This window comes from Octopus bimaculoides, chromosome 1 (genome assembly GCF_001194135.2).
Source record: "Octopus bimaculoides isolate UCB-OBI-ISO-001 chromosome 1, ASM119413v2, whole genome shotgun sequence".
Taxonomy (NCBI): Eukaryota; Metazoa; Mollusca; class Cephalopoda; order Octopoda; family Octopodidae; genus Octopus; species Octopus bimaculoides.
Genome location: NC_068981.1, coordinates 41,071,200 through 41,095,676, shown reverse-complemented (window position 1 = coordinate 41,095,676; position 24,477 = coordinate 41,071,200). Strand labels below are relative to the sequence as shown.

At 34.2% G+C, this 24,477-nt stretch overlaps 1 protein-coding gene across 1 annotated transcript in view; it reads right to left on the bottom strand.

Annotated features, from left to right (window-relative positions):
* The window catches only part of LOC106878935 (Golgi apparatus protein 1), a 72,834-nt gene that overhangs the window by 7,119 nt on the left and 41,238 nt on the right, over positions 1-24,477 (bottom strand). The window contains exons 11-24 of the mRNA XM_014928303.2: positions 22,909-23,046; positions 20,575-20,724; positions 19,283-19,396; positions 18,319-18,407; positions 15,990-16,104; positions 14,131-14,223; positions 12,106-12,177; positions 11,821-11,886; positions 10,767-10,890; positions 10,092-10,234; positions 7,914-8,015; positions 5,041-5,181; positions 2,509-2,629; positions 1,686-1,789 (exon numbers count right to left, since the gene is read on the bottom strand). Coding sequence (XP_014783789.1) covers positions 1,686-1,789; positions 2,509-2,629; positions 5,041-5,181; positions 7,914-8,015; positions 10,092-10,234; positions 10,767-10,890; positions 11,821-11,886; positions 12,106-12,177; positions 14,131-14,223; positions 15,990-16,104; positions 18,319-18,407; positions 19,283-19,396; positions 20,575-20,724; positions 22,909-23,046 — 1,572 coding nt within the window. The remainder of the gene's footprint in view (positions 1-1,685; positions 1,790-2,508; positions 2,630-5,040; positions 5,182-7,913; positions 8,016-10,091; positions 10,235-10,766; positions 10,891-11,820; positions 11,887-12,105; positions 12,178-14,130; positions 14,224-15,989; positions 16,105-18,318; positions 18,408-19,282; positions 19,397-20,574; positions 20,725-22,908; positions 23,047-24,477) is intronic.

Here is a 24,477-nt window from a genome sequence, read left to right as displayed (position 1 = left end):
CACTGAGAATTTGCATCACCAGTCTGGAACCTCTATCTTGCTCAGGACACTGACCTCCTGGAAACTGTTCAGAGACATGCAACCAAGTGAATACCTTCCATCGGGCATCTACCATATTCTGAATGTTTTGCTCCCCTGGGCATACATACATTCAAACTCCAAAGTCTGGCAACTGACTTGATAAACAACCACAAAATTATTAACCATTGTACCAACAACCACCTTAAGCACCTTTTTGAGCTCCATGTGTCTAACACATGTGGGCATGCCTACAAAGTCAGAAAACAGCACAGCTCCCATGACTTTCAGAAACATTTTTTCACGCTCAGAGTTGCTGAAGCATGGAACAAACTACCTGCATCAGTTGTTAGTTGCCAAGACATTGCATCCTTTGAAACCTCCATGCTTCCTGAAATTCACCAACATTAAATTCAATATCCCCCACTCCATATGCATGCACACATGTATATCATGACTCATACACTGTTCACTTTCTTGACTTTTGTACTGCACATGCACCTTTGATAAGTTGGAGTGCACTTGAGCACTGTTCATAATCCATTTAGAACTATTTGTCCATTGCTCAATCCTCCACCCTCTTAACCACAAACAAGTAGCTGTCGTTTACCCTACCTCTCTCTTTACACCCTTCCTTTACAAGTTTTAAATACTCCTCCAACACTATTGTTACCATTTCTTCCTCTTCTTGCACACCATCAACTCACTCATCATGCTCTCTTCTTTTCTTCCTCTACTCCTGGATCATCTTCAGCAATTGTCATTTCTTCCACTCGCTATTTGTCATGCTACTTTGAATGATTGAAGACAACATAGAGCAGTGAGGAACCAGTACAAAGAAACTTCACAAAACTTTGTGAAGTGGTTGATAAGCAAGAAGAAACATCATAGAGTTGAGAGGACCCTTATTCTTTTTTTATAGGGGACATGACAATCTCTGTGCTGGTGTCATAAAAAAATGCGTCCAATATACTCTGTAAATTGATTGGTGTTAAGAAGGGTATTTAGCCATAGAAACCATGCCAGAATAGGAAGGAATTTCAACCATGTTTCGTGGTCTGCTACCACAACAGCTCCTTTATAGGATCCAGTTAGCTCAAGACATCATCAGGAGGAACCACGTCCGGTTTCGGCCCCTACTCCTCAACAAGTGAGGCATGGTCCCCCAACCATGCCTAGGAGAGGAATAACTCTGAAGAAGAACATAGTTGGACTATAACAACCTACCCAACCCATGCCAGAATGGAAAGCAGAAAAGAAAATGACACTGATGATGTCATCATCATCATCGTTTAGCGTCCGCTTTTCATGCTAGCATGGGTTGGACGATTTGACTGAGGACTGGTGAGCCAAATGGAAGAAATTTAAAGAAATAATGAGAGAGGGTATAACGTCTGTACAGAATGTAGTACAATGCACATAAAGTATAAGAAAAGTAAATGAATAACAGAAGTCAAAAAGGAGTTATTGGCTGTATATAGGGAAAGAGATACAAATGGGTTAAAAAAACGATGATGACGACAAAATTTGAATCATTTGTAGAATATATTATTTACATAAATTAAAAACCAAACAAAAATAGAAATTATGTATTAATAAATACGATAAACAGAATATCAAGAAAATTTTTCCAAATTTCATTAAAATTATATCAAGGAAGTACTCACATGAGCAGCATACTCCCACATCTCTTTCCTTTGTTGTAATCTTTCACTGCATTGATGACTCAATTGCAATTTGCTCTCAAGAGCAGATAGCAAGCATGACATTTCTATAAATGTAAGGGAAAACTTAGCAGATATACTTTTATCAAATAATGAAATTTTAATTATTAAATAAAATATTGTTTTTATTAGTTCACAAATGTATCATCTCTCACTAGCAGATGAAGATGTGCAGAATATAATTGTAACAGATCTTTGCATTTAATGGTAGGCAATAATTGAAAGAAACATTTTTAATAAATATTATACTAAAACACCTCACTGGTACCACATGGAAAGCACCCAGTCCACTCTGTCAACCAAAAATGGAATGAGTGAGACATGGCTCCTGATACACTTCAAGGAAAGCAGTAGCTCCAAATAAGAACTACTGGCTGACTCAGTTTGACAAAAGCTTTCAATGCTTCTTAAATCTAGGTAACTTATTCTTGAATTTTTTTCATTTATCTTTTTTAAATCATAACATTATACTATATTAACCCTTTAGCATTTAAACCAGCCATATCTAGTCCAAATATTCTACCAATTTTATGTTCAAACTAACCAGATCCAGCTTCTCACACTAACTCTACAAAATTATTCTAAAAATAAACAATCATTGAAATCTTGAAGCCACAAGATAATACATAATTAATTCCCAACAATGTGAATAAATAAGCATTACATTTGATAGTAATTTGAATGCTAAAGGATTAAACTAATGAAGAATTTAACAGTTCAACAAGTTTTAAGAAAATAAAACATTCAAATCACAATCAATACGTACGTTGTCCCATTCCTTGTTGAACTTTCTGACAAAAGATCTGAATATCTCTTCTGCAAGCTGTATGTAAAACTGGATCAACATGTATGTCTGAAGAACCTTCATAAATGATTCTAGCAATTTCCTGTAAGAAAAGTACAAATATTTGAATTTTATGTAATGATTAGTTAAGTAAGTACAATATTTTATGAAAATATGTAAATCAAATACATTTGGCTTATTCCAGTTTACAAATTTTTGTACATATATATATATATATATATATATATTATAAAAATAATTGACTTGAACCTTGTGTGTCCAGATAACATGTAAGTGGTAAAACTTTATATTATCTTTTAAACAGTTATATATTTAGCTTTAATTGTAACAAGGTTTTTAAGAATAATTGTTAATGATAAGTATTCTTTTAGTAGTTTCTGATTTAATAAGAATAATGAATATTTAATATCTATGGAGTGTTTTAATTAACTTTTGGTTATGAAATAGTGTAACTCACTTAGAATTAGTTATATTATTAGTTAAGTTATGTTCAATTGAGTTTGTTTTGTTAAGAATAGAATATAAAAGTTTTCACTTCTATATTAATAACTATGGAAGACTGGTGGGAATATTACCTGTATGGACTTCAAGGGCTAGGTTGCTATTTAGATAATTTAGGAGTTAAATATAAACAATATATCACTACATAGATCCTTGAATGCCAAAGATAGACGTCAAACCGTCTTACCACTAAATCTGTATTCTTAACTTAGTAACACAGATTTAGAGGTAAGATGGTTTAATGTCTATCTTTAGCATACAAGGGATCCACATAGTGATCTCTCTTATTGTTTATGTTTAAATAGAATTCACGGTCCTCGGACATTTTTAGGTATGCTGACCACTAGTTGAAATTAGCAAACATCCAATATATCAATGACGCATTTTAATTTGTCATCATTATCTTTTAACATCTGCACTCCTTGCTGGCATGGGTGAGATGGTTTGACATGAGCCGGCTAGGAAGAAGCCTGCACCAGACTTCTGTGACTGTTTTTGTAGGATTTTTACAGCTGAATGCCCTTCTTAACACCAACAACTCAGCACAGTGAACTTAGTGCTTTTCACGTGGCATAAGCACAGACAGGGTCAGTTTTGGCAAGGTTTTTACAGCTGGATGCCCTTCCAAATGTCAATCACTTTACAGTGTGGACTGGATACTTTTTAAGTAGTACCTGCACTAATAGGGTCACCAAGTACCTTGCAAGACAAAAAAATCCTTTGAGGGGAGGGGGCATTGGAAGAGGTGTCAGATGAAAGGTTATATGAGACAGAGAGATAGAAACAGGTGTCTTATTGTAGAGGAGGTACATGGTGAGCCAGCCAGAGAGAGAGAGAGAAAGAGAGAGAGATCAGGAATGAAGACAGAAACAGGTGTGCTGCCACTAAAGAGATACATGGTTACCTAACCTGAAGGAGAGAGAGACAGCAGGATAGAGATGGTGGCAAAGTGCCGGGTATACTCAGAAAGGACAGGGATCAGAATATAAATGGGATGGTTGAGTAAAGGAAGAGAGAGATATAGATGGTGGCAAGTGCTAGGGCATACCCTTGAGGTTCAAAGATCATAATATAAGTGGCAGGATATTGCAAAAGAAGTGTGATTAGACAGTGCAGAGAGAGAGGGAGAAGTGACTGGCAAAAACCTGGGTATATAGTGGGGGGAGGGGTACAACCAGATAGCAATGATACAGAGAAACAGGGCCATGAGGACAGGATTGGGGAGTGAGAAGTAGGCATAGTGTATGAAGGAGGAAATGTGAAGAAGAAAAGAAATATAGAGTAATTTGTTGGGGTAGGGTGTATGAAAAATTTTCATTAGCGAAGTCACATTTGAATAATAATAACTTAGCTGTTGATTCAAAAAAGAGCGAGCAATTGAGCAGTTGATTCATGAACAGCAGTGAGAAAATGGAACAATATTTGGGAAACTATTTTAAATATATGACAAACACTGGGCTCAGACCTTGTGCATACTAAGTTTACACACTACATAGCTGGATGGGCTTAGAAGAAAAGCTGTAGTATTTTTATTATTATTATTATCATCATAATAATAATAAAATTGCAGAGATATACTTGCATAGCAAGTGACCTGATCTGAGATCGTGTGCTGGAACGAAAACAATTGCAGCGTGGCAGGTGTTTATAAGCCATTTAAAATAACACACAAAAACTGTTAGATTCACTTCAACATTTAAATTTAATTTGTCAAAATATTTTCGTCACTTTGAGACTGCAACATGTTCACTGACAAAATTCTGTGCTGCACAGAATTATTAATACTAAATTAATATACATGTACATTTTAATCGGCAAATTTATCACATAAGTATTTTGAAACGAAAAGGGGAATCAGGCTGAAATTGAAATGAAAATACACATAGCCATGGCAAACAGAAAGAAGCTGGGTGGAATCCTAAATTCATTATTAGGGCTAATTTTTAAAACCTAGTGATATTAAAATATGGAAAAAAAAAATACAACACAAACCTTGACACACATTTTATTTTTAATGGAACCCTCTTTCAATTTATCTTTCAGGCATTCTGAAATACGCCCTTTACCATTATCTTCAACCTCATATGGTTCATTATCTCTTTTATTAGCATCTTCAAAACAATACTGGGTGATCTAAAACCAAACAATGAAGGAACACTGAATTAGATATCAAAACTTTACGAAAAGCTAGCAACAACAATACTATAAATATATCCAGTCGAAAAAAATTGGGACAGAACAACAATAATATATATATATTTCTTTATTGCCCACAGGGAGCAAAACATAGAGGGGACAAACAAGGACAGACAAAGGGATAAAGTCGATTATATCGACCCCAGTGCATAACTGGTACTTATTTAATTGACCCCGAAAGGATGAAAGGCAAAGTCGAATCAGCAGAATTTGAACTCAGAATGTAACGGCAGACGAAATACCACTAAGCATTTTGCCAGGCATGCTAACGATTCTGCCAGCATGCCACCCTTTTCAGTTTTATATATAGCTTTATCACATGAGATATGAAATGAAACAAAGTAAAACAATTGAGGATAAGGACAGCTGCAGATTTACAAATTAATATCATCATATAAAAGCAAATGAGAAATGCTTTCCAAGTGTGCAAACAAAGCATATGATTGAAAAAAAATCTGTCAATTTTTCACTGCAATACTGTAGATACTGAGTTTTCCATCACCTGTTCTCTGTGCACCATCAAAATGAAGTTGATGTAGTTGTATCTGCTTCTTTCATGCTTTTCTACACCAGTAAAACATTGCAGTTAAATGGTACATCACAGTAATAACTGAGAAATTCATGCATCAAGTACATGTCTTGGACTTCAAACAGGATGTTTTATTTTTAGTAAAAACAAGTTAGTCATCAGTAGTACAAACAATGTTTTCAGAAAGAGAAGGGAATGAAAATTTCTTAAATATTTCTCTTCCAAAATTTTCTGAAGAAATCAGGCCCAATTGGTCATGCACAAAACTCAAAACCTGCTATTTACTTTTATCTATTCCATTTCAAGTAATTTATATCATAATGACAGACCAATTGTTATGTAAAATGTAAACAAAGTACAAAAGAAGACAGACCATACATAATTGGATATTTCTACCTTAAATACATATATAGTTATATAATATAGAATTATCTAATAACTCATTTCATATGGTGATATTTTAATAAAATATAACTAATGTTAGACTTTATATTTTACCTATGCTTACCTACCTGTAATTAAAGTAGTTTTGAGACAAAATTTCACAACAGATTAATTTAAGAACATTTTGTAAATCGCATTTGAAGCATCACTTTAATATATTAGAAAAAAAAACTAGTGGAACCTGTGGAAATTTCACCGAAAAGGAATTAAGAGAAGTTATTTAAGAAAGGATGATTTGCATTTTTTTTTTTTTGCTAGGTTATTTCACTTCCAGTCACAATAATAAGTTATATGGTTTTAAAATTTCCCTCTACTATGCACTTTATATTTCTCTCTTTCTTCCTACCTCTTCAACAAACATTTTAACTATGTAATTCCCCTCTTCATGTCTTTAACAATTTTCTTTCTTTTACCTCACACTTGCACTAACCACATGAGACACTATAATGCATCAACTGGCTATCTGTTCTCTCACACACTCTCATATTCCCTCTTCCTCTCTTTCACTCCAGTTCCTTTCTAACAAACTAAAACATCATGTATGAACAAATAGGTAAAAGAAGACTATTATAGATTTAATTCAATAGAAAAAAATACTTTCCAGTATCAACACACGACCACCATCACCACTATAGTTTGCAGTAATAAAGCTGGTTTCATTTCATTTCAATCCAACTGTTTGTTTATATCTACTTTTTCTGACAATACAAATGCTATCTGCTTCTCTCTCTTAATGTAACTGCCTCCCATGTCCATCTCTCCCTATCTGCTTTTCTTTAACCTAACCAGCAGAGCATTACCCTCTGCTAAATATTGTATCCTAAATGTGTCTCTTTCTATTTACCTTTCCTTCCCCACCCTACAGCACATCATTAAATCTTCTCTCTCCCACTTTCCTCTCACTCTTGTTCTTCATCTCTCCCTTCAACTAACCATATGATGCATATGGCCTTATTATACATCTCAAGCACAGCAAATTGCCACAACTCCCAGTCCCTTGTTATTTCCTCAGTGAAGTCCAGCATCCAAAGATCCTTTCTCACCACTTTGTCCCATGTCTTCCTGGGTCTACCCCTTCCACAGGTTCCCTCCATGATTAGAGCTTCGCATTTCTTTACGCAGTTGTCCTCATCCAAACCCATCATATGACCAAACCAGTGCAGTCTTCTCTCTTGCACACACCTAATGCCTATTATACCCCGTTTTCCTCTTAAATCATTTACATTCTGTTGAGCGTTCACACTGACATTACCCATCCAGCGGAGCAATGGTAGCTTCATTTCTTTTGAGCCTTTGCAAGTCTTAAGTAGTCAAAGCCCATGTTTTACTGCCATGTAGCATAGCTGTACGTATACAGACATCATACAATCTACCTTTCACTCTGAGAGAGAGGCCTTTAGTTACCAACAAAGATAGAAACCCTCTGAACTTTGTCCAGTCAATTCTAATTCTATCAATTACACTTTCAGAACTTCCTCCTCCACTACTATCTTGGTCACCAAGCTAACAGAAGCTATCTATTACTTCTAATGATCCCTCCCCACTACCTCATAAAGCAAATGTTAAAAATTGTTAATATCAACTCAAATACTTGTGTGCAGATATTGTGTGAATTTAATTATTAAGTTACCCCACCTCTAAAATATACTGCAGAAAAAAAAAAAATTGAATGTGACAATAACAATATAAAACTTACTTCCTCATGACAAGCCTTTGCCAAAATAGGGTCTTGTTGATAATCCAAAGCAGCTTCTTTGATAATTTCCTGTATTTCATATTCACAATTTTTTGAAAGCATCTACAAAAATTTATAAAACATTTTATACAAGTTAAATTTTCGTTTGAATAGGAAAACATTTGTTTAAATTCAAAGAATGGAAGATTTCATGAATGAAAGGAAACTATAAAGAGTGAATAAAGGGAATGAAATAAAAGCTTTAAATATTCTTCCAAAATTTTCTGAAGAAATTGAACCCAAATTTTCATAAAATAACAGTGGAGACTAAGCACTATACAATATGTAAGTACAAAAGACAAATTAGACATAATTAGAGCATTTTTGCCCTAAATATGTGAGCATTTAGTAAACTGTATAACGTTTTATATTGTGATCATCATCATCATCGTTTAACGTCTGCTTTCCATGCTAGCATGGGTTGGACAATTTGACTGAGGACTGGTGAAACCCGATGGCTACACCAGGCTCCAATCTGATTTGGCAGAGTTTCTACAGCTGGATGCCCTTCCTAACGCCAACCACTCCGAGAGTGTAGTGGGTGCTTTTACGTGCCAAGACATGTATTATCTGAAAGAAATGTAATTTTGAGACGAAATATTGTCTATCTCCTGGCTTGTCTATTGCTCAAAGGAAATTGGCTCCCTGTTGTCATTGTGTAGCTCCTGGTTAGCCCTGATCAAACAATAAAGCATGACCTACGTATCTATCTTTCCACTTAAGCTATGTTTGCCTAGCTGAAGACTATATTGTACATACAGAGATGCAGTAATGAATTATATGAGGTGTAATGTGACAGTTCAGATATATGGTGTTGTCTCCACTGTCCAGTCTATTTCTATACAACTGCAGATTTTGGTTGTGACCATAACAGAAGTGAGCAAGTTACACTTGACCAGAGTGCAATATGTGCTGTTTAACTGCACTTATTGTTGGTACCAACACAGTGTCTGGGCCACTCAGATTATTAATGTTGTAGCTATTTGTGAGTATATGTATTTCTTGTGTTTGTTCAAGCTGAGTGAGAGAAATAGAGGCTTTTTATGTGTATGGGTGTTTGGAGGTGGTTTGTATCAAGGACTGTGGAAGTTGAAGGTTGCTGTGTAACAGAATGTGATCACAAGTCTTGATGATATTTCATTTTTAGTATTTTTGTATCACTGTTTAGATAATCTGTATAGAACCTGTTATGGTGGGTGCTATTTTGTGTTCTTTGCACTCTAAGAAATTGGGTGGCAAAGGTAAACTGGCATAGCCAATGTCACATCCACTGTATTGTATATTAGACCATTCTTGCTGCCTGCAAACCTTCTCTAATGCAGATCTCCGAGGCAACCTTCTCCAATGCATATCTTCGATGCAGCCTTGACTAATAGTACCCCAAGGAGGGGTTAGGACTAGATCAAGATTAGTCGCTGCCTTTTAGAGGCTCCCGAGCCCCCTTTCGCTAGGTTAGCTTAGGGCTTAGTTGTGATCCGAACATAACCTCTTCTGACACAGAGGATGGAGAGCCCTTTTGTGTGTTCTATTTTCCTTGCTGGAAGGGTTCCCAACCCATGGGCCAACCCATGCCTTCCCATCGCAACACTGATTCTGCAGAACTGGGTTGGGTGTGAAAAGCAACTTTAAAGTATAAATATAGATTTTTTGAATCAGCAATGTTGTGTTCGGCTAAGTCCTATTTGGGTGAAAAATCAATAAACTGATTCCTTACGGGGTTTTCCATTCAATCAGGATGAAAAATCGATAAACCAATTCCTTATAGGATTTCTACACCCATTTTCAACCATAACTTTTATCAATTTTTATGTATTTTGTTCGAACTTGATGCCAGCGTTACTTAGGATTCATGGGATCTTTGAATGCTTTAAGTGCTCCAAAGAAGAAAAAAAAACAATCGATGAGTGGAAAAATCGATAAACTGATTCCTTATGGGATTTCCCAATCAAATTGTCTGCAACCCATTTTCAGCCAGAAGTTTACCAATTTCAATGGATTTCACACAAATTTGACGTCGGGTGTTACTTAGTTTGGTTTGAAACAAAGCACTTGATTAGCTTAATAATCCTAACTTAATCTCGGGCAACGCCAGGCTACACTGCTAGTTATTACTTAAATGTTAAATTTAAAATAACTTACTTGATGAACAAACTGCTTTTTTAAACAATTAATGACTTTGCCTTCAAGGTCTTGATCTTTTTTGGTGTTAATAATTATTTGATGGCAAAATTTATTAATATCCATTTTACATGACTGCTGAAGCTGAGGATTTAGGCGATAATCTGAAAAAGAAATTACTTGAGAAATTAATCCTGGTTTTCAAAGACAATTACACAAAAATAAACACAATAAAAAATTTTTAAGCTGAAAGAATTTTAGAGTCAAGAAGTTGCTTTCATCATGTAAATTCCAAATATATATTTTACCAATGAAAGTATTTAGCTATAGGCATTAATTAGGTCAGTTAATTTTTAACAGAACAATCTTTCTGCTGGGAAACATCTTATACAGAAATCTTTGCTATCTAAACTAGTTTTTTTAAAAAAATATTCTGTCTAGAAGACCAACAGTTTAGCAATTATTTGTAATGTATCAATATTTGTAAATAAGATGAATAGCTAAAAGTGTGTTCTAGTACCAAACTCTGGCAAAATCAGTTCTGGGTATTTATTCCTCTAGCAGTTATAAAATGAACATAGGTTGGTAAACTCATCTGGTATTGCTTACATGAAGAGAAATGAAAATGAAGCTTTATTTTCAAAGGTACGAGTAACATTACAGTTTCTTGGGAAATAAGAAATGCTTCAAACCTACCTGTATTCTGAAGTTTCTGTCGCTGAATAACAATTTGTCTACAATTTGGATCAAAGTCTTCATCGTTTTTGTGTTGTTTCAAACAATATAAAATTTCTACGGATTTGTAGTTATTGCAGTAATGCTAGAAAAGCAAAATTAAAAGTAAATTATATAATAGTTTTGAAGTACAAACATTTTAGCAATGAATAAATGTTTAACGCCTAACTCTTAGATTTATGATAACAAAAAAAAAAAAAAAAAAAATTATGAAAGCTTATTCATATTGCATTTGTGGTGGTGCAACTTCCTGCTTGATGTAATTGTCTTTTACAGGTGTTTTTGTTTTTTTTCTTTTAACATTATTTGATTGCTTAACTGATTAATAGTGTTATAATTCATCTTTTGTATGTTTTCTTATCTAGTCAACATTCACCTATTAATGGTATTGTGTTGTACACTGACTGGCATTTCTAATAGCACCAATATATGAAGATGAAGAAACTAATGAAAATATTGGGAGAATGAGAACCACACAAATAAAAGAAACTTGCATTTCACAAACCAAATGGGATTTTACCCAACATTCTAACATTTTCTAAAAAGTACAAAAATACTGTTATATTTGGGGGATGGTCGTCCATTGCCAATTAAGCACATGCACTATTTATTTGATCTCCACTTCAGCCTTATTAATATTTTTAGTTTATTTGTCAAAGTTCTTTTGTCATGCATTCTGTTGTGATCTCTTTAACAACTCTCTGAACTAAATACACTAAAAATAAACAAATAAACTAAAATTATTAATAATAATAATAATAAGGCTAAAGTGAAGATCAAATAAATAGTGTATGTGTTTAATTGGCAAAAAATGACCATCACCGAATATAACAATATCTGTTTCAACACATGATTTCACAACAAGAATCTCGCAAAACAAATACATAATGTAAAAAAAATACTATCCTCTCACTCTTCCTCTACATGCTACAGACACACACATTAAAGGAATTTTTTTAGACAATTGCACAAAAGTTGTTATTTACTAAAGTAAAATAAAATTTGTAATACTTACTTTGATCATTTTCTTGCAGACTACTTTCAAAGTATAATCAATGCTGTTATCAACACTATCAGCTTTCTTTGTAGGACAGAAGAAAAAGAAAGAAAAGAATCATAAATTTCTTTAAAAAGAGAGAGGAGGTCTTAGACTATCAAAATAAATGGATGTAGTTATTGTTAGGAGGAAGGACTGTAAAGTATTAAATGTAATCTGTATGTGAGAAACACAGTGAGGAATGATCAGAGGAGGGAAGGATGCAATAAGTAATAGAAGAAACAGTATATGAAGTATACTAACCTCTCTTTTAAAGATAACCTTATGACAATTATTAGAAAGACGGGGTTGGTGTTCTTTCAAGCATTCAATGATCTAGTTAAATAAAAAATACATTGCAGTCAATAATAGTCTACAAAAGTTTCTGATGAGAAAAAGAGAAAAATGTTATATAAAATATTTCAATTTTTCAATAAGATTCCAAATTAAATATCTTTAACTTAGATAATACTAAATACATACAACAGATTTTTAATACTATATTGCTTTATATAATTAAAATATAGCTTCAGAAAATACTATCAGGGAAAATGAGTACAGGGCAATTTACACAAATTTTAGAAGACACAAACAATAGAATTGAAACTCAAACTGACTAATTCAAGATGTCATCATAATTAAAGGTAACAAATTTGACAAACTCTGAATTAAATAGAAACAAACTATGATAGTAAAGAATGTGTGCTTCACAACTATGTCATATGGGATTCAGTATCATTGTATGGTATCTTGGGCAAGTACCTTCTACTATAACTTCAGCATGACTAATATCTTCTGAGTGACCTTGATAGATGAAACTGTGTAGAAGCCCACTGTACGTGCGTGTGTGTGTGTGTGTGCGCGCGCGCGCGCACTTTGAGTTTCTGTTTGTCTCTCGCTACTTGACAACTGGTGTTGGTTTGTATACATTTCTGTAACTTAACAGTTAAGCAAAAAAAGAGACATAGGTTAAAATAAGTCCTGGGACCTTAGAATAAATACTACTGTTGATTTGAATGACTAAACCCTCTTAAGGTGGTGCTACAGCAAAGCCACAGTCTTATGGGTGAAACAAGTAAAAGAATAAAAGTAATTGTATTCATTCAAATTAAATCATTTTTTTAAATGAAATCAAATTTTAGTTTCCAAAACTTTTTCCAATAAGATACTTATTTTACTTCCAGGGAAAAGTAAGAGAAAAAGAGAGAATATGAAATCTATCTATCTATATATATATATATTTGTATGTCTGTGCATAATGCCAATGAGGGAGTGAGTGGAGAGAGAAAGAAACAGAGAAGTAAAATGAGGAAGTGGCTCTTTACTTCTCCATCTCATTTGTCACAACGTTTTTCAATAGAGGGAGAAATATAAAGAGTGTGTGTGAGTGAGTTAGAAAGAGAGAGGGAGCAAAACAGACATAGACTAAAAGAGAGGAACTATTACAGAAGGTGAGAGAGAAACAAAGTGAGAAAAGACAGAGAGAAGAGAGAAAGAAACAGAGAGACAAAACAAGCTTTTATAGAAGAAGTTGAAAGAGAGAGGGAGAGCAGGAGATGCTGCTGTTTGATACTGTATGTTCTATAGGTGAAGGTGAAAGAAAGCTGGCACAAAAAGAGGGGGAAAGTGGGGTAGAAAGAGACACTGATGTTTGATATGTGTGTGTGTGTGTGGTGTTCCACAATTGCCATTTATTTCAATCACTCTTGCGAAAATATTCATGTAGCTTTCACTCATTTTTTATTTAATCCCCATTTTGATCTTCAACTAAGTTTCTGAGAAAAATGTTCTTACTCTCTACAAAAGGAGACAAGGTAGATGTAGATGACCAGTATTCTGCAGTGAAGCAGAGACGAGTACAGGTAGCCAGAGTAAGGTCACTAGAGACCTCTGCACAGCAACAGCAAACTGATTCCATCATGTATCCCAATTGAAGAATAAATTAAATTAAAAATAACATATTTCTATACAACATATTTTGCTTTCTCCTTCTAATATATAAGGAACAATTTCATTCCCAGGAAACACCAGGTACCTCTGCTAGTAGATAATGGAGATACTGTGGACATAAAAAGATTTGAAATGCAAAAAAAAAAAAAAAAAAAAAAAAAAAAAAAAAAAAACTGAATTCAAAATACAATTTTTCAAGACTTACTCTTTTACTCATTTCAGCCATATGACTGCGGTCATGCAGGAGCACCACCGTTCTCTTTTAATTCAGTGAAGTAATATTAAAACAGAGACATTACAACAGGGGAAAAAAATTAAAATACAGTATATAATATTTACTTGAGCATTTCCTGGAGACTTATGAGCACAAAATTTTTTTCTGTCCAATTCACATGCCTTTTTTAACTCAGGGTCTAAATTCAAGCTTTCACTCTATAATAAAAAAAAAATACATAAAAATCAGAAATTGAAAAACAAATTTGAAAATTTACTAAAAAAAGAATGAGGACAGTCACTGACATAGAAAATGTAATTGAGAATAATTAAATTTATTCTTAATAAAGACAAAATATACCTTACATGCTAAAAGATATGAAAATTTGAAAATCATCATCTAATGGAAAAGTAAATACCAAGACCAATGACATAAGAATGAAGTTACTTTCATTACATTAGAATCAAAAATTAGAATCCTAAAATGTAAGCAATGTTAATAGTTTAACTCATGTATCATTTTAAATGACTGATAAATGAATTCATAAATGGATAGCAAATGGACATTATACATTACAGAGTATAGTTTCCCCACTTTCCATTGTGCTTAAATATAAGGAAGACTTGCTTTTTTTCTTCTTACTTCTAGGTTCAAACTAGGTACCTGTAATAGTATATTGCCTTCATTCCTGCTCTACAAAAATTGGAATTAGGCTTAACAAAAGAATCAATACTAAATTCCCAGATGCAATTCTCAATATGTGATACCATGTATCAAGTGAAAGGTAAAATATAGAGTACATATGTGTAGAGAATTGGATTCAGGGAGTTTTGGAAAATCTGCAGAAGAGGATTACAGGAACTATTAGGTTGTCAGATATGTTATTCTTTCACTACAACTTCTGTTTCATGTATTTGAAATTTGAATGAACTTTATCTCACTTTAAACATATAACATTTTGAACACTGACTTCTCTTCACTTTCAATCAAGCTTACCAAAGGCTGCTCGAGACATTTGTGCTGTATACAAACAAAAACATTACTAAAAGAACTGCACAGAAATGGTTTTCAACCTTCCACATTCTGGTTGACCTGTTCAGGTCAATTAGGATCAATTGAATGAGCTCATCCATAAAGACCTATGCCAACCTACTACAGAACTGATGCAGCTGATGCGATACTCACATGATAGTGTCCCAAAAGCCCCCCACCCCTTTACTACATCATCACCAGTGATGAAAAATGGGGTCTTTACATCAATATGAAGCAGAGGAAAAATGGCTGAGTCTCAACAAGCATTCACCATCTTGAGTCAAGCCAGAGTAGACTCCACACAAGACAACAATCTGCATTCAATGAGATTAGAAAGGGCTAATCCACTATGAAATGCTTGAAAGCAATCACCTGTTCAATGCAGATCTTTACATTCAGCAAATGCACTGGATCAACAAGGCAATGTAAGTGAAACAACCCAATGAATGACTTTGCTAATTTGACCAAAAGTGCAATTCAAGAGCTTGATTGAGAAGTTCTACTCCACCCACCATATTCTCTTGATAGAATACCTTCAGATTATCACCATTTTTTCAGTTACTCTCCACCAGTTTGCAAGGAGTTTCGTTTAACAACATGGAGAAAAACATGGCTTGATGAATAATTGAGTTAAAACCTGGTGATTTCTACCAACAACATGCTCACAAGCTAGCAGAATGTTAGCAAAAAGTCATGAACAATGAAGAAAATAATACTAATTTGTTAAAATTCTTGATGAAAAATAAAGATTCAAATAAATAAATAGTAACAAACAAATATCTGACAACCAATATTTTGCCCACCTCACTTGAAATATCTAAAATGTTTGTTTTGCAAGAATAAATAGATAACACTCAAAATATTTAATACATTTTACATTTATGCACAATTTTTTTTTTAAAATAGAGCGAGTGGAATTAATAACAAAACAGAATAGAAAAGCTTTGCTTACTCTTTGTAAAAGTTCTACTCTGAGTTGGTGTCGACAATCTTTCTCAATGCGATGTTTTTCATCTAATAATGTGTCATTGCGAACATGTTCACTAAGACAAGCAATAACATCAGGCCTAAAAAAATTATGAATTAAATATTAATAGAAGAAATTCTAAGAGATGTAACATTCATATCAGTAATGTCATCATTACTATCATCATCATCATCAACATTTAACACCCATTTTCCATGCTGACATGGGTTGGATGGTAGGGTTCCTGTACATGGCTTGTATAGCTCTCACCAACCACTCATCTATCCCTAGTTTCTGCATTGACCACCAGATAAGGAATCGGGGAGACCGTCAAAAGCTTTCTCCAAGCCAACAAAAGCCAAGTTCAGAGGTTTATCTTTGGCTAGGTATTTCTTCTGCAGTTGTCTTACCAGAAATATAGAATCAGTAGTGGTTCTACTTGTCACAAAACCAAACTGCATCTCATCTAGACTGGTTTTAGAATCTCAATTCTGTTGTGGTAGGTGGGTCTTCTTGAGTACAGAATGTGAATGCGTAATATATTTAAAGCATCTAGATTGTCAAAGTAGGTTACAGCATACATATAACAATATACATAGACTATTATTTATTACAAGAATATAAGCACTTTTATGTCTCTTTAATATATATACATGAAAGAGGTATTAGTGAAAGATATAAAAATGCCTCTACTCTTCCAATAAATGATGGTTTATATATGTTGTTCAAGTGTATGTTCTGAAAGAAATCCTTTGTCATCTGCTGTAACTTACTTTGACAATCTAAATACTTGAAATTATGCATTCTCATTATTGATTTGAAAATGGAATATCAGAACAATATTCTGAAATGTTTGTGCACAAGTCAAGTAGACACTTCATGCATTGAAAGCACTGTCAGGTTGAGAAACTATTCACCTTCTCTCTGCAACACACATATATTAGTGCACCAACCTTCTTACTCCCTTCTGTCTTTGCTTGTGCCTATCTGCCCAGTCATCTTTACCATCATTAACTTGGCAGGCATCATAGTAGTAAATCTGATCATTGACCACAGGAGTCAGTATGTTGCTTGATATAGTGATGTAGTACACTGATAACACATTAGCCCTTAACACTAAAAAGACTGAGGAATATATTGACGGATACTTATCCTCATCTTGTTTGTTGTTAACACAACATTTCGGTTGATACACCCTCCAGCCTTCATCGGGTGTCTTGGGGAAATTTCAAACCTGGGTTCTCATTCCTAGGTATTTTTGATATTATTATTATTATTATTAATATTATTCAGGTCACTGCCTGGAATCAAACTTGGAATCTTGGGGTTAGTAGCCTGAACTCTTAACCACTATTATTATAATAACAATAACATCAAAAATACCTTAGGAATGAGAACCCAGGTTCGAAATTTCCCCCAAGACATCTGATGAAGGCTGGAGGGTATATCAGCCGAAACGTTGTGTTAACAACAAACAAGATGAGGACAAATATCCGTCAATTGTAAATAATGTACATAATTCCTCATCTCTTAAATATAGAACTCGAGGTTTCATTTCACAATGCTACATGAGTTATCCAAGAAAGAAGGCTCACTGGACTTCATCAGCCTGTTAGACCTTTCCTCTCAATTGTGATCTTGAATTCCTGCAAATACTCTACATCAAGCTGAGTGCACAAGAGTGCTGTGTGGTTAGCAAGTTTACTTCCCATCCACATGGTTTTTAAGTTCAGTCACAAATGTGTGTGACACCTTGGGTAAGTGTCTTCTACTACAGTCCCAGGCTGACCAAAGCCTTGTGAGTGGATCTGGTAAATGGAATCTGTGTGTGTATTTTGTCTCTCCTTTTTTTGATATCGTGATAGTTGGACACGAGTGTTACTGTCATACAAGCAGTGTCAGTCATTTCCAGGATTCTTCAGAAACATGTCTGACTATGGGGAAATGAGTGCTGTCATCAGGAAGGGCATCTGTCCATAGAAAATCTGCCTCAATAAACACTGTCCAACCCATGTAAGTATGAAAAGTGGACATTAAAACAGGGATGATGATGACTCCCTACTATCTACACACAGAGTATTTATCACATAACAATATGAACATTTTAAACATCTATATAAATAATTTGTTTGAAACGTTACATATATTCCATCAACTGATCTCATGATCAGAAAATTATTATGAAAATGAAAAGAAAGCCACAGTAAAAAATTATTGTAAAATTATAAAAACAATTGTTGTACAAAGTTTTAGAAAACAAGCATTTATCTTATCTAATTTCAAATTTAAAAGTTTAATTCAGTCACAAACTTACTTCGTTTTCTTATTCTTACAGTGGGCTGCAACAGATCGCTTGCAAGATTCTTTAAATTTAAAGCTGAATCGATAATCTTTTAAAAGGATCTACAAATAGAAAAGGAGAAAAATTGCTACAAATATTGAAATTTTAATAAAATAAGTTTTTCTAAAGTAAGAACAATAATATTCTTGAAAATTTTAATATAAGTTTTTCAATGTGTTGTCCTTTGGCAATTGAAGATGGCAATAATTTGTACATTCATCTTTTCATAGATTTATGGATACTGAAATCAAAGTCCAAACTAATAGTTGACAGGATATGGAATGATAATCATCTGAGACAAACAAAAAAGGTTCACCTGATTGTTACAGCTATTTTTAATAGTCCATTAAAATTTTACTGAATAGTACCATGTCCAAAAATCTCAGGATTTATTTAGTTTTACACCTACTGCTATAAATGTGCCATAAATCAAGTCCTGTGGATTTTACTTTTTGGATTTCGCTAGGTTGGAAAACACTGTGCAATTGACATTTTTTTGTTACATGCAACAAAATAAGCTTCACATAAAAAAAAAAATTGCAAAAAAATTTTTTGTTTTCAAGAACCTAAAAATAAATACGCAACTGCTATTCCAATTTGTGAAATTTGAAGATGATTATCACCTGTTTCAAAGATATGACATCACAAATATGGCTAATTATTAATTTAGGTCAATTAGTCAAGATTTTGACCAATTCACTGATCATTCAAATTGTCATGTTTCCTACAATATTCAACCAAGTTTCACAAATGAGATATCAAAATGTTTCTTTTTGGATGCTCTCCAAGAAAAGGTACAGTAGAAGTTAGATTTAAGCATTTTCAAAAATTCACAATGATACCCACTGAGAATACAAATTAGCAACATATCAGTTAAGAGAAGAAACAAAGGTTTTTACTGTTTAAGTTACTTTAAGATAAAGAAATAGTAACTTACCAGTTGATGATGTTCAACTCCAGCACCACATTTTCTATTCATATCTTGGTGATGTTTGTGTTCAATTAAGCAGTCCATTACTTCAGATGGATCGACATCATTATCTAATTGATCCTTAGATTAAAATTTAATTAATTTTACTCAAACGAAAATTATTTAGATTTATCAATGTATTTGATAGAGAAACACAAAATCTTATTGGAACAATCTGATAAAAGTATGAACATTTTTTTTAAATCATGCTACATATATAAAAAAAAAATACTATTAATTTTAAGAACTGTGGAAAACAAAATTAGTTGGAAGAGATATTTTTAAGTTTCACTTGCATTTTTTCATGCTTGCAGATTATATTTGTGAAGTAAACTTTTTACACTTAGATACCCTTCTTACTGCTAACAGTTCAACTGCAAATCACAAAGTGGAAGTCACCTAAATACATTCACTAATCATTTTCTTCCAGAGTGAATTTATAGTGTTTTCATATTCAAAATTGTATGTCTTTCTGAAAATTTTGCTTATGGTACTCCACCCTCCATTTTTACTATTAAACCCCACATACACAGGCAAACACTTCTCTATGGTTGCCTTTCTGCCAAGCTTCTATATACTGTGCCACCACAAAAACAGGTAGTTAGTTGCTTCTGAAAAATATGCACAAGTTTTCTACTCAATGAAGTCTCTTTCTACATGCAGTTTCTCTATTCAGGTGTTCATTATAGATGCATGAACTGACCCTTAAAATGCCATCATTTCAGTATGTTCTCCATGTCTTTATCCTCACTGATTTTACTACCCCAAAACAATAAGCTATTCAGAGTACATTGCTTACATTTTTGCAACAATTTCTATGTATAGATTCCTGTAAAGGAGAAAAATCAATGTAAATCTCAGCTTAATTTGAGAAATATATAATTATCTGATTTTCCAATGATTGTGTTGCAGATATTAAATTCATTTACATTCTAAGATGCATAGATGTACATTTACCCATCTGAGTGTTTCCCAACATGTGCATTAATATTTCTGTTGAAGTTATGAAATCTCTAGCAAAAACTTTTGATTTTACAGCACTGGACTATTTACTTGCAGATAGGTGTACTCCGGTTTTAAAAATTATCTTGGTCAGAGGCACAATGCAACATTAGTTATAGGATACAAACTACTACTAATCAGCTCAGCTGGTTGTTCAAATAATCTACAAAATAAAGTCATCTGGCAAGAAAAAATGTGGAAATAAAAGAAAAGTTGTTAAGACAACATTTACATAATAATTTCATAAAAATGCTTACTTCACAGAATTTTTTTATCATAGGTGTACATGCTCGAATGAGAATAGCATCCAGCTCAATGTTTTCATCTTCATCTTCAGTAAAGGTACGTACAGCTTCTTGACATTCATCAGATAATTTCTCATAATTATCTTGCAAACATCTTACTTCCTAGATAAAAAAAAATGTAAACATTTTTAATTGCACATTTTATACAAATCAACAATATTATATCTAGTATTTTGGCAGCTGCTTGAGTAAATGCTACAATAAAACAATAAAAAAAATGTTCTGTCAAGAGATAGCTGTTCCAATTCATTGTTAACTAATTAGTATTTAAAATCAAGATAAAGAAGCTCACTCACTCACTATAGATTTAATGCTTGGACATGAGTTAATGCTGACATAATATTTAAAATAAAGGTCTTACTAATTTTTAAAAGCATAAAGAGGGAAAATATCAGAAAAATGTTTCATTCGTTTTTGTTTAAAATGGTAAAATAAAATGCAAGAAGTGTTTCTCATCTCTCCAAAATTGGTCAAACTAATAGAGTATCATGCTAAGTAGTTTGTAGTTTTAGTTGGGTTGTGTTATAAATTCAAATCTTAATGGTTGTCTACCTTGTTTCCATCATTCCAAGGAAATCATCATCATTTAATGTCCACTTCCCATGCTGGCACAGGTTGGACAGTTTGAAAACTGGTAAGCCGGGGAGCTGCACCAGGTTCCAGTCTGATTTGGCAAGGTTTCTATGGTCGGATCTCCTTCCTAACACCAACCACTTCGAGAGTATAGTGGATATCTTTTATGTGCCGCCAGCACGGGTGCCAATGACCTTACACCAGCATCAGCCATGACTACAGTCTCACTTGGCTTAACAGGTCTACAGAAGCATGGTATATCACCAAAGATTTTGGCTACCTGTCACTGTCTCCATGAGACCCAATGCTCAAACAGTGCTTTTTATGCGCCACCAGTACAGGTGCCAGTCAGACAGCACTGGCATCAGCCACGACTATGATTTCACTGAGTTCGGCAGGTCTTCACAAGTACAGCATCTTGGCCAATGATTGAAAGGTGTTTTTAACACGCCAGTTATGTGACACTAGTATCAGCTATGACTACAATCTCAATTGGCTTGATGGATTTTCTCCATCACAATGTTTCTTCAAAGGTCTCGGTCACTTATCATTGCCTCTGTGAGGCCCAACATTTGAAGTGTGCTTCACCACCTTGTCTCATGTCTTCCTGGGTCTACCTCATCCACAGGTTCCCTCCACTGTTAGAGGGCGACACTTCTTCACACATCTGTCCTCATCTATATACATCACATGACCATACCAGCAGTCGTCTCTCTTGCACACCACATCTGACACTTCATATGTCCAACTTTTCTCTCAGGACGCTTACACTGACGTGCATGCACACTGACATTACACATCTAGCGGAGCAAAATAGTTTTATTTCTTACAAGCCTATGTATGTCCTCAGCAGTCACAGCCCATGTTTCACTGCTGTGTAGAATGGCTGTTCACATACAGGCATCATACAGTCTGCCTTCCACTGAGCGAGAAGCCCTTAGTTACTGGCAAAGATAGGAGCTCTCTGAACTTTGCCCAGCCTATTCTTATCCAAGCAGCTATGCTCTCAGAACATCCACCCCCACTACTGACTTGGACATCTAGGTAATGGAAGCTAACGACTACTTCTAGTTTTTCCCCCATGTTATGGAATCTATCTTCTGCACATTTTTGGTGTTTATTGTACCTGCGCACCTTCCACACACAAAAACTCTGCCCTGTTAACCTTCCTTTCATGCAGATGAACAAATAAATTTAAATAAGGGAACAGATCTGTCCAATTCAGAGGAATAGAGATTGTTTTAGTAACAGTGAGTATGATTGAACTATAACTACATTATGAGCTAGTTGTAGATAAAGGTTTATATATGTATCTTTTTGCACTCACAAGCATATACTTCCTCCAAGATGTGTGAGCAGAATTCTAGAGTAGATTGTAGTCATACTTTGTAGAAAGTTAGCAGCAATTTAAGTTTCAAGTATTTTCTGACTCTGAACAAGAAAAGACCCCACTTTTGGTGTATTCTTTGTGAAGAATATGGAATCTCCTTGAAAGAATTTGAAAAAAATTAAAAGCCTATCTTTTCAGTATTTGAACTGTATTTTATTCGAAAAATAAAAGGGTTTTAGTGTTGTGGGCTTGTTTGTTTGTTTGTTTGAGATGTGCTGTCTCTGTGAGTTGTTATTTTTAAAAGGTGACTAAACTGTCAAGTACTTATAGCAGAAACATAATAAACATTTCAAGAAAACACAAACCAAAATTCACATTCTCACCTGTCCTTTATCAGTTTCAAATGAACAATACTGCCCCAAATTTTGCAGACAAGCATTTTGAATTGAAGGCATTAAATTTACACTGTGTGCTCTTTGTCTCATAACACGCTTGATTTCATGCTTACATGCACGTGAAACCTGTTAAAAGAAAAGAAAAAATTATTACTATGGTATCATTCTTAAGGAAATGTGGAGCAGTGCTCTCTTTCTGAACAAATACATTGCTAACTAGACATGTGTTAATATGCTTTTCCTTAGCAAGCTTCATCTGCATTATTTCAATGTCCATATTTTCATGCTTGCATAGGTCAGACAGAATTTGCTGACAGACTTTCCATGGCTGGATGCACTTCTTGTTGCTAGAACTCACCTGTTTCCAAGATAATTTCCCTCAATCAGACACGTTTTCACAGAAGATCAGAAACTACTATGTGATGTCAAAACAAGGAGAAAATGAACACACACTGATGATAATGATGAGATTCTTTCAGTTTTCATCTAGCAAATCTAATCACAAGGTTTTGGTTGGCCTTGGACTATAACAGAAGCAATTAATGTTGAGATGGAACACCAAAGTACAAGCTTATATTAAATAATTTTTTACAAAGTCAACATGGAATACTGTCCAGATTTTTGGGTGGAATATTTTCTCTTTATAGGCAGCGTTACTTGGGAATATAGGTTAAACTTGGGTCTGTAGGTATTTAATTATATTTATTTACAGTCATGCCCCCCCCACTCCCTCTTTCAGCTGAAAGGTCTTTGCTTTGTAGTTGCCAGTGCTACATAGAATGTACTCATTTCAATGCTATGTAGACTGCACTTGTGCCCATGCCACGTAAAAATGCACCTGTGCCCGTGCCAGTAGTACATATAAAAACCCCCCAGCACACTCTGTGAAGTTGTTAGCATTAGGAAGGGCATCCAGTCATAGAAACCATGCCAAAACAGACAACTGGAACCTGGTCAGCTTCTGTCAAACCATCTAACCCATGTCAGTATGTAAAACGGACATTAAACGATGATGTTTTACAATGTGCAGACGATAGTAAGACTAGTAATATATTCCCTAGTGCCAAAGAGTAAAGTATTAAAATCTAAAGTTAATAATCTAAGAAGTCATTTCAAAAGTATTTAGAATAATTCCTCTTATTTTAGTATCTAATGAACAACCGTTCTATGGTACACAACTATGTTGAGGTTCTGTTCTAACCACAGGTTTGATTAAAGATATTAACTGATCAAAATGGAGATGTTAACTAGCCAATCTTTTGTCCAAGTTTAATTGTTCTCTGGATTATTCAATAACTTACATCTTTGTTATGTTTCATTATTCATATCATCAGGGGCATAGCTAGGGTGGGGCAAGCAAGGCACATGCCCTGGGCTCCACTTTGAGGGGAGGGGCACCATTTTGGTCAAGATCATCTTCTAATTAAGCCATTAAAAAAAATTAAAAGCAGCTTTCCAGGCATGGTTTGTTTTACTTATTGCCATCCACACCACTAGACAGAATTGTTGTTCTTAATTGACCTCACCAAATGCATGTGCTGCTTTTTGGTGGTGGTG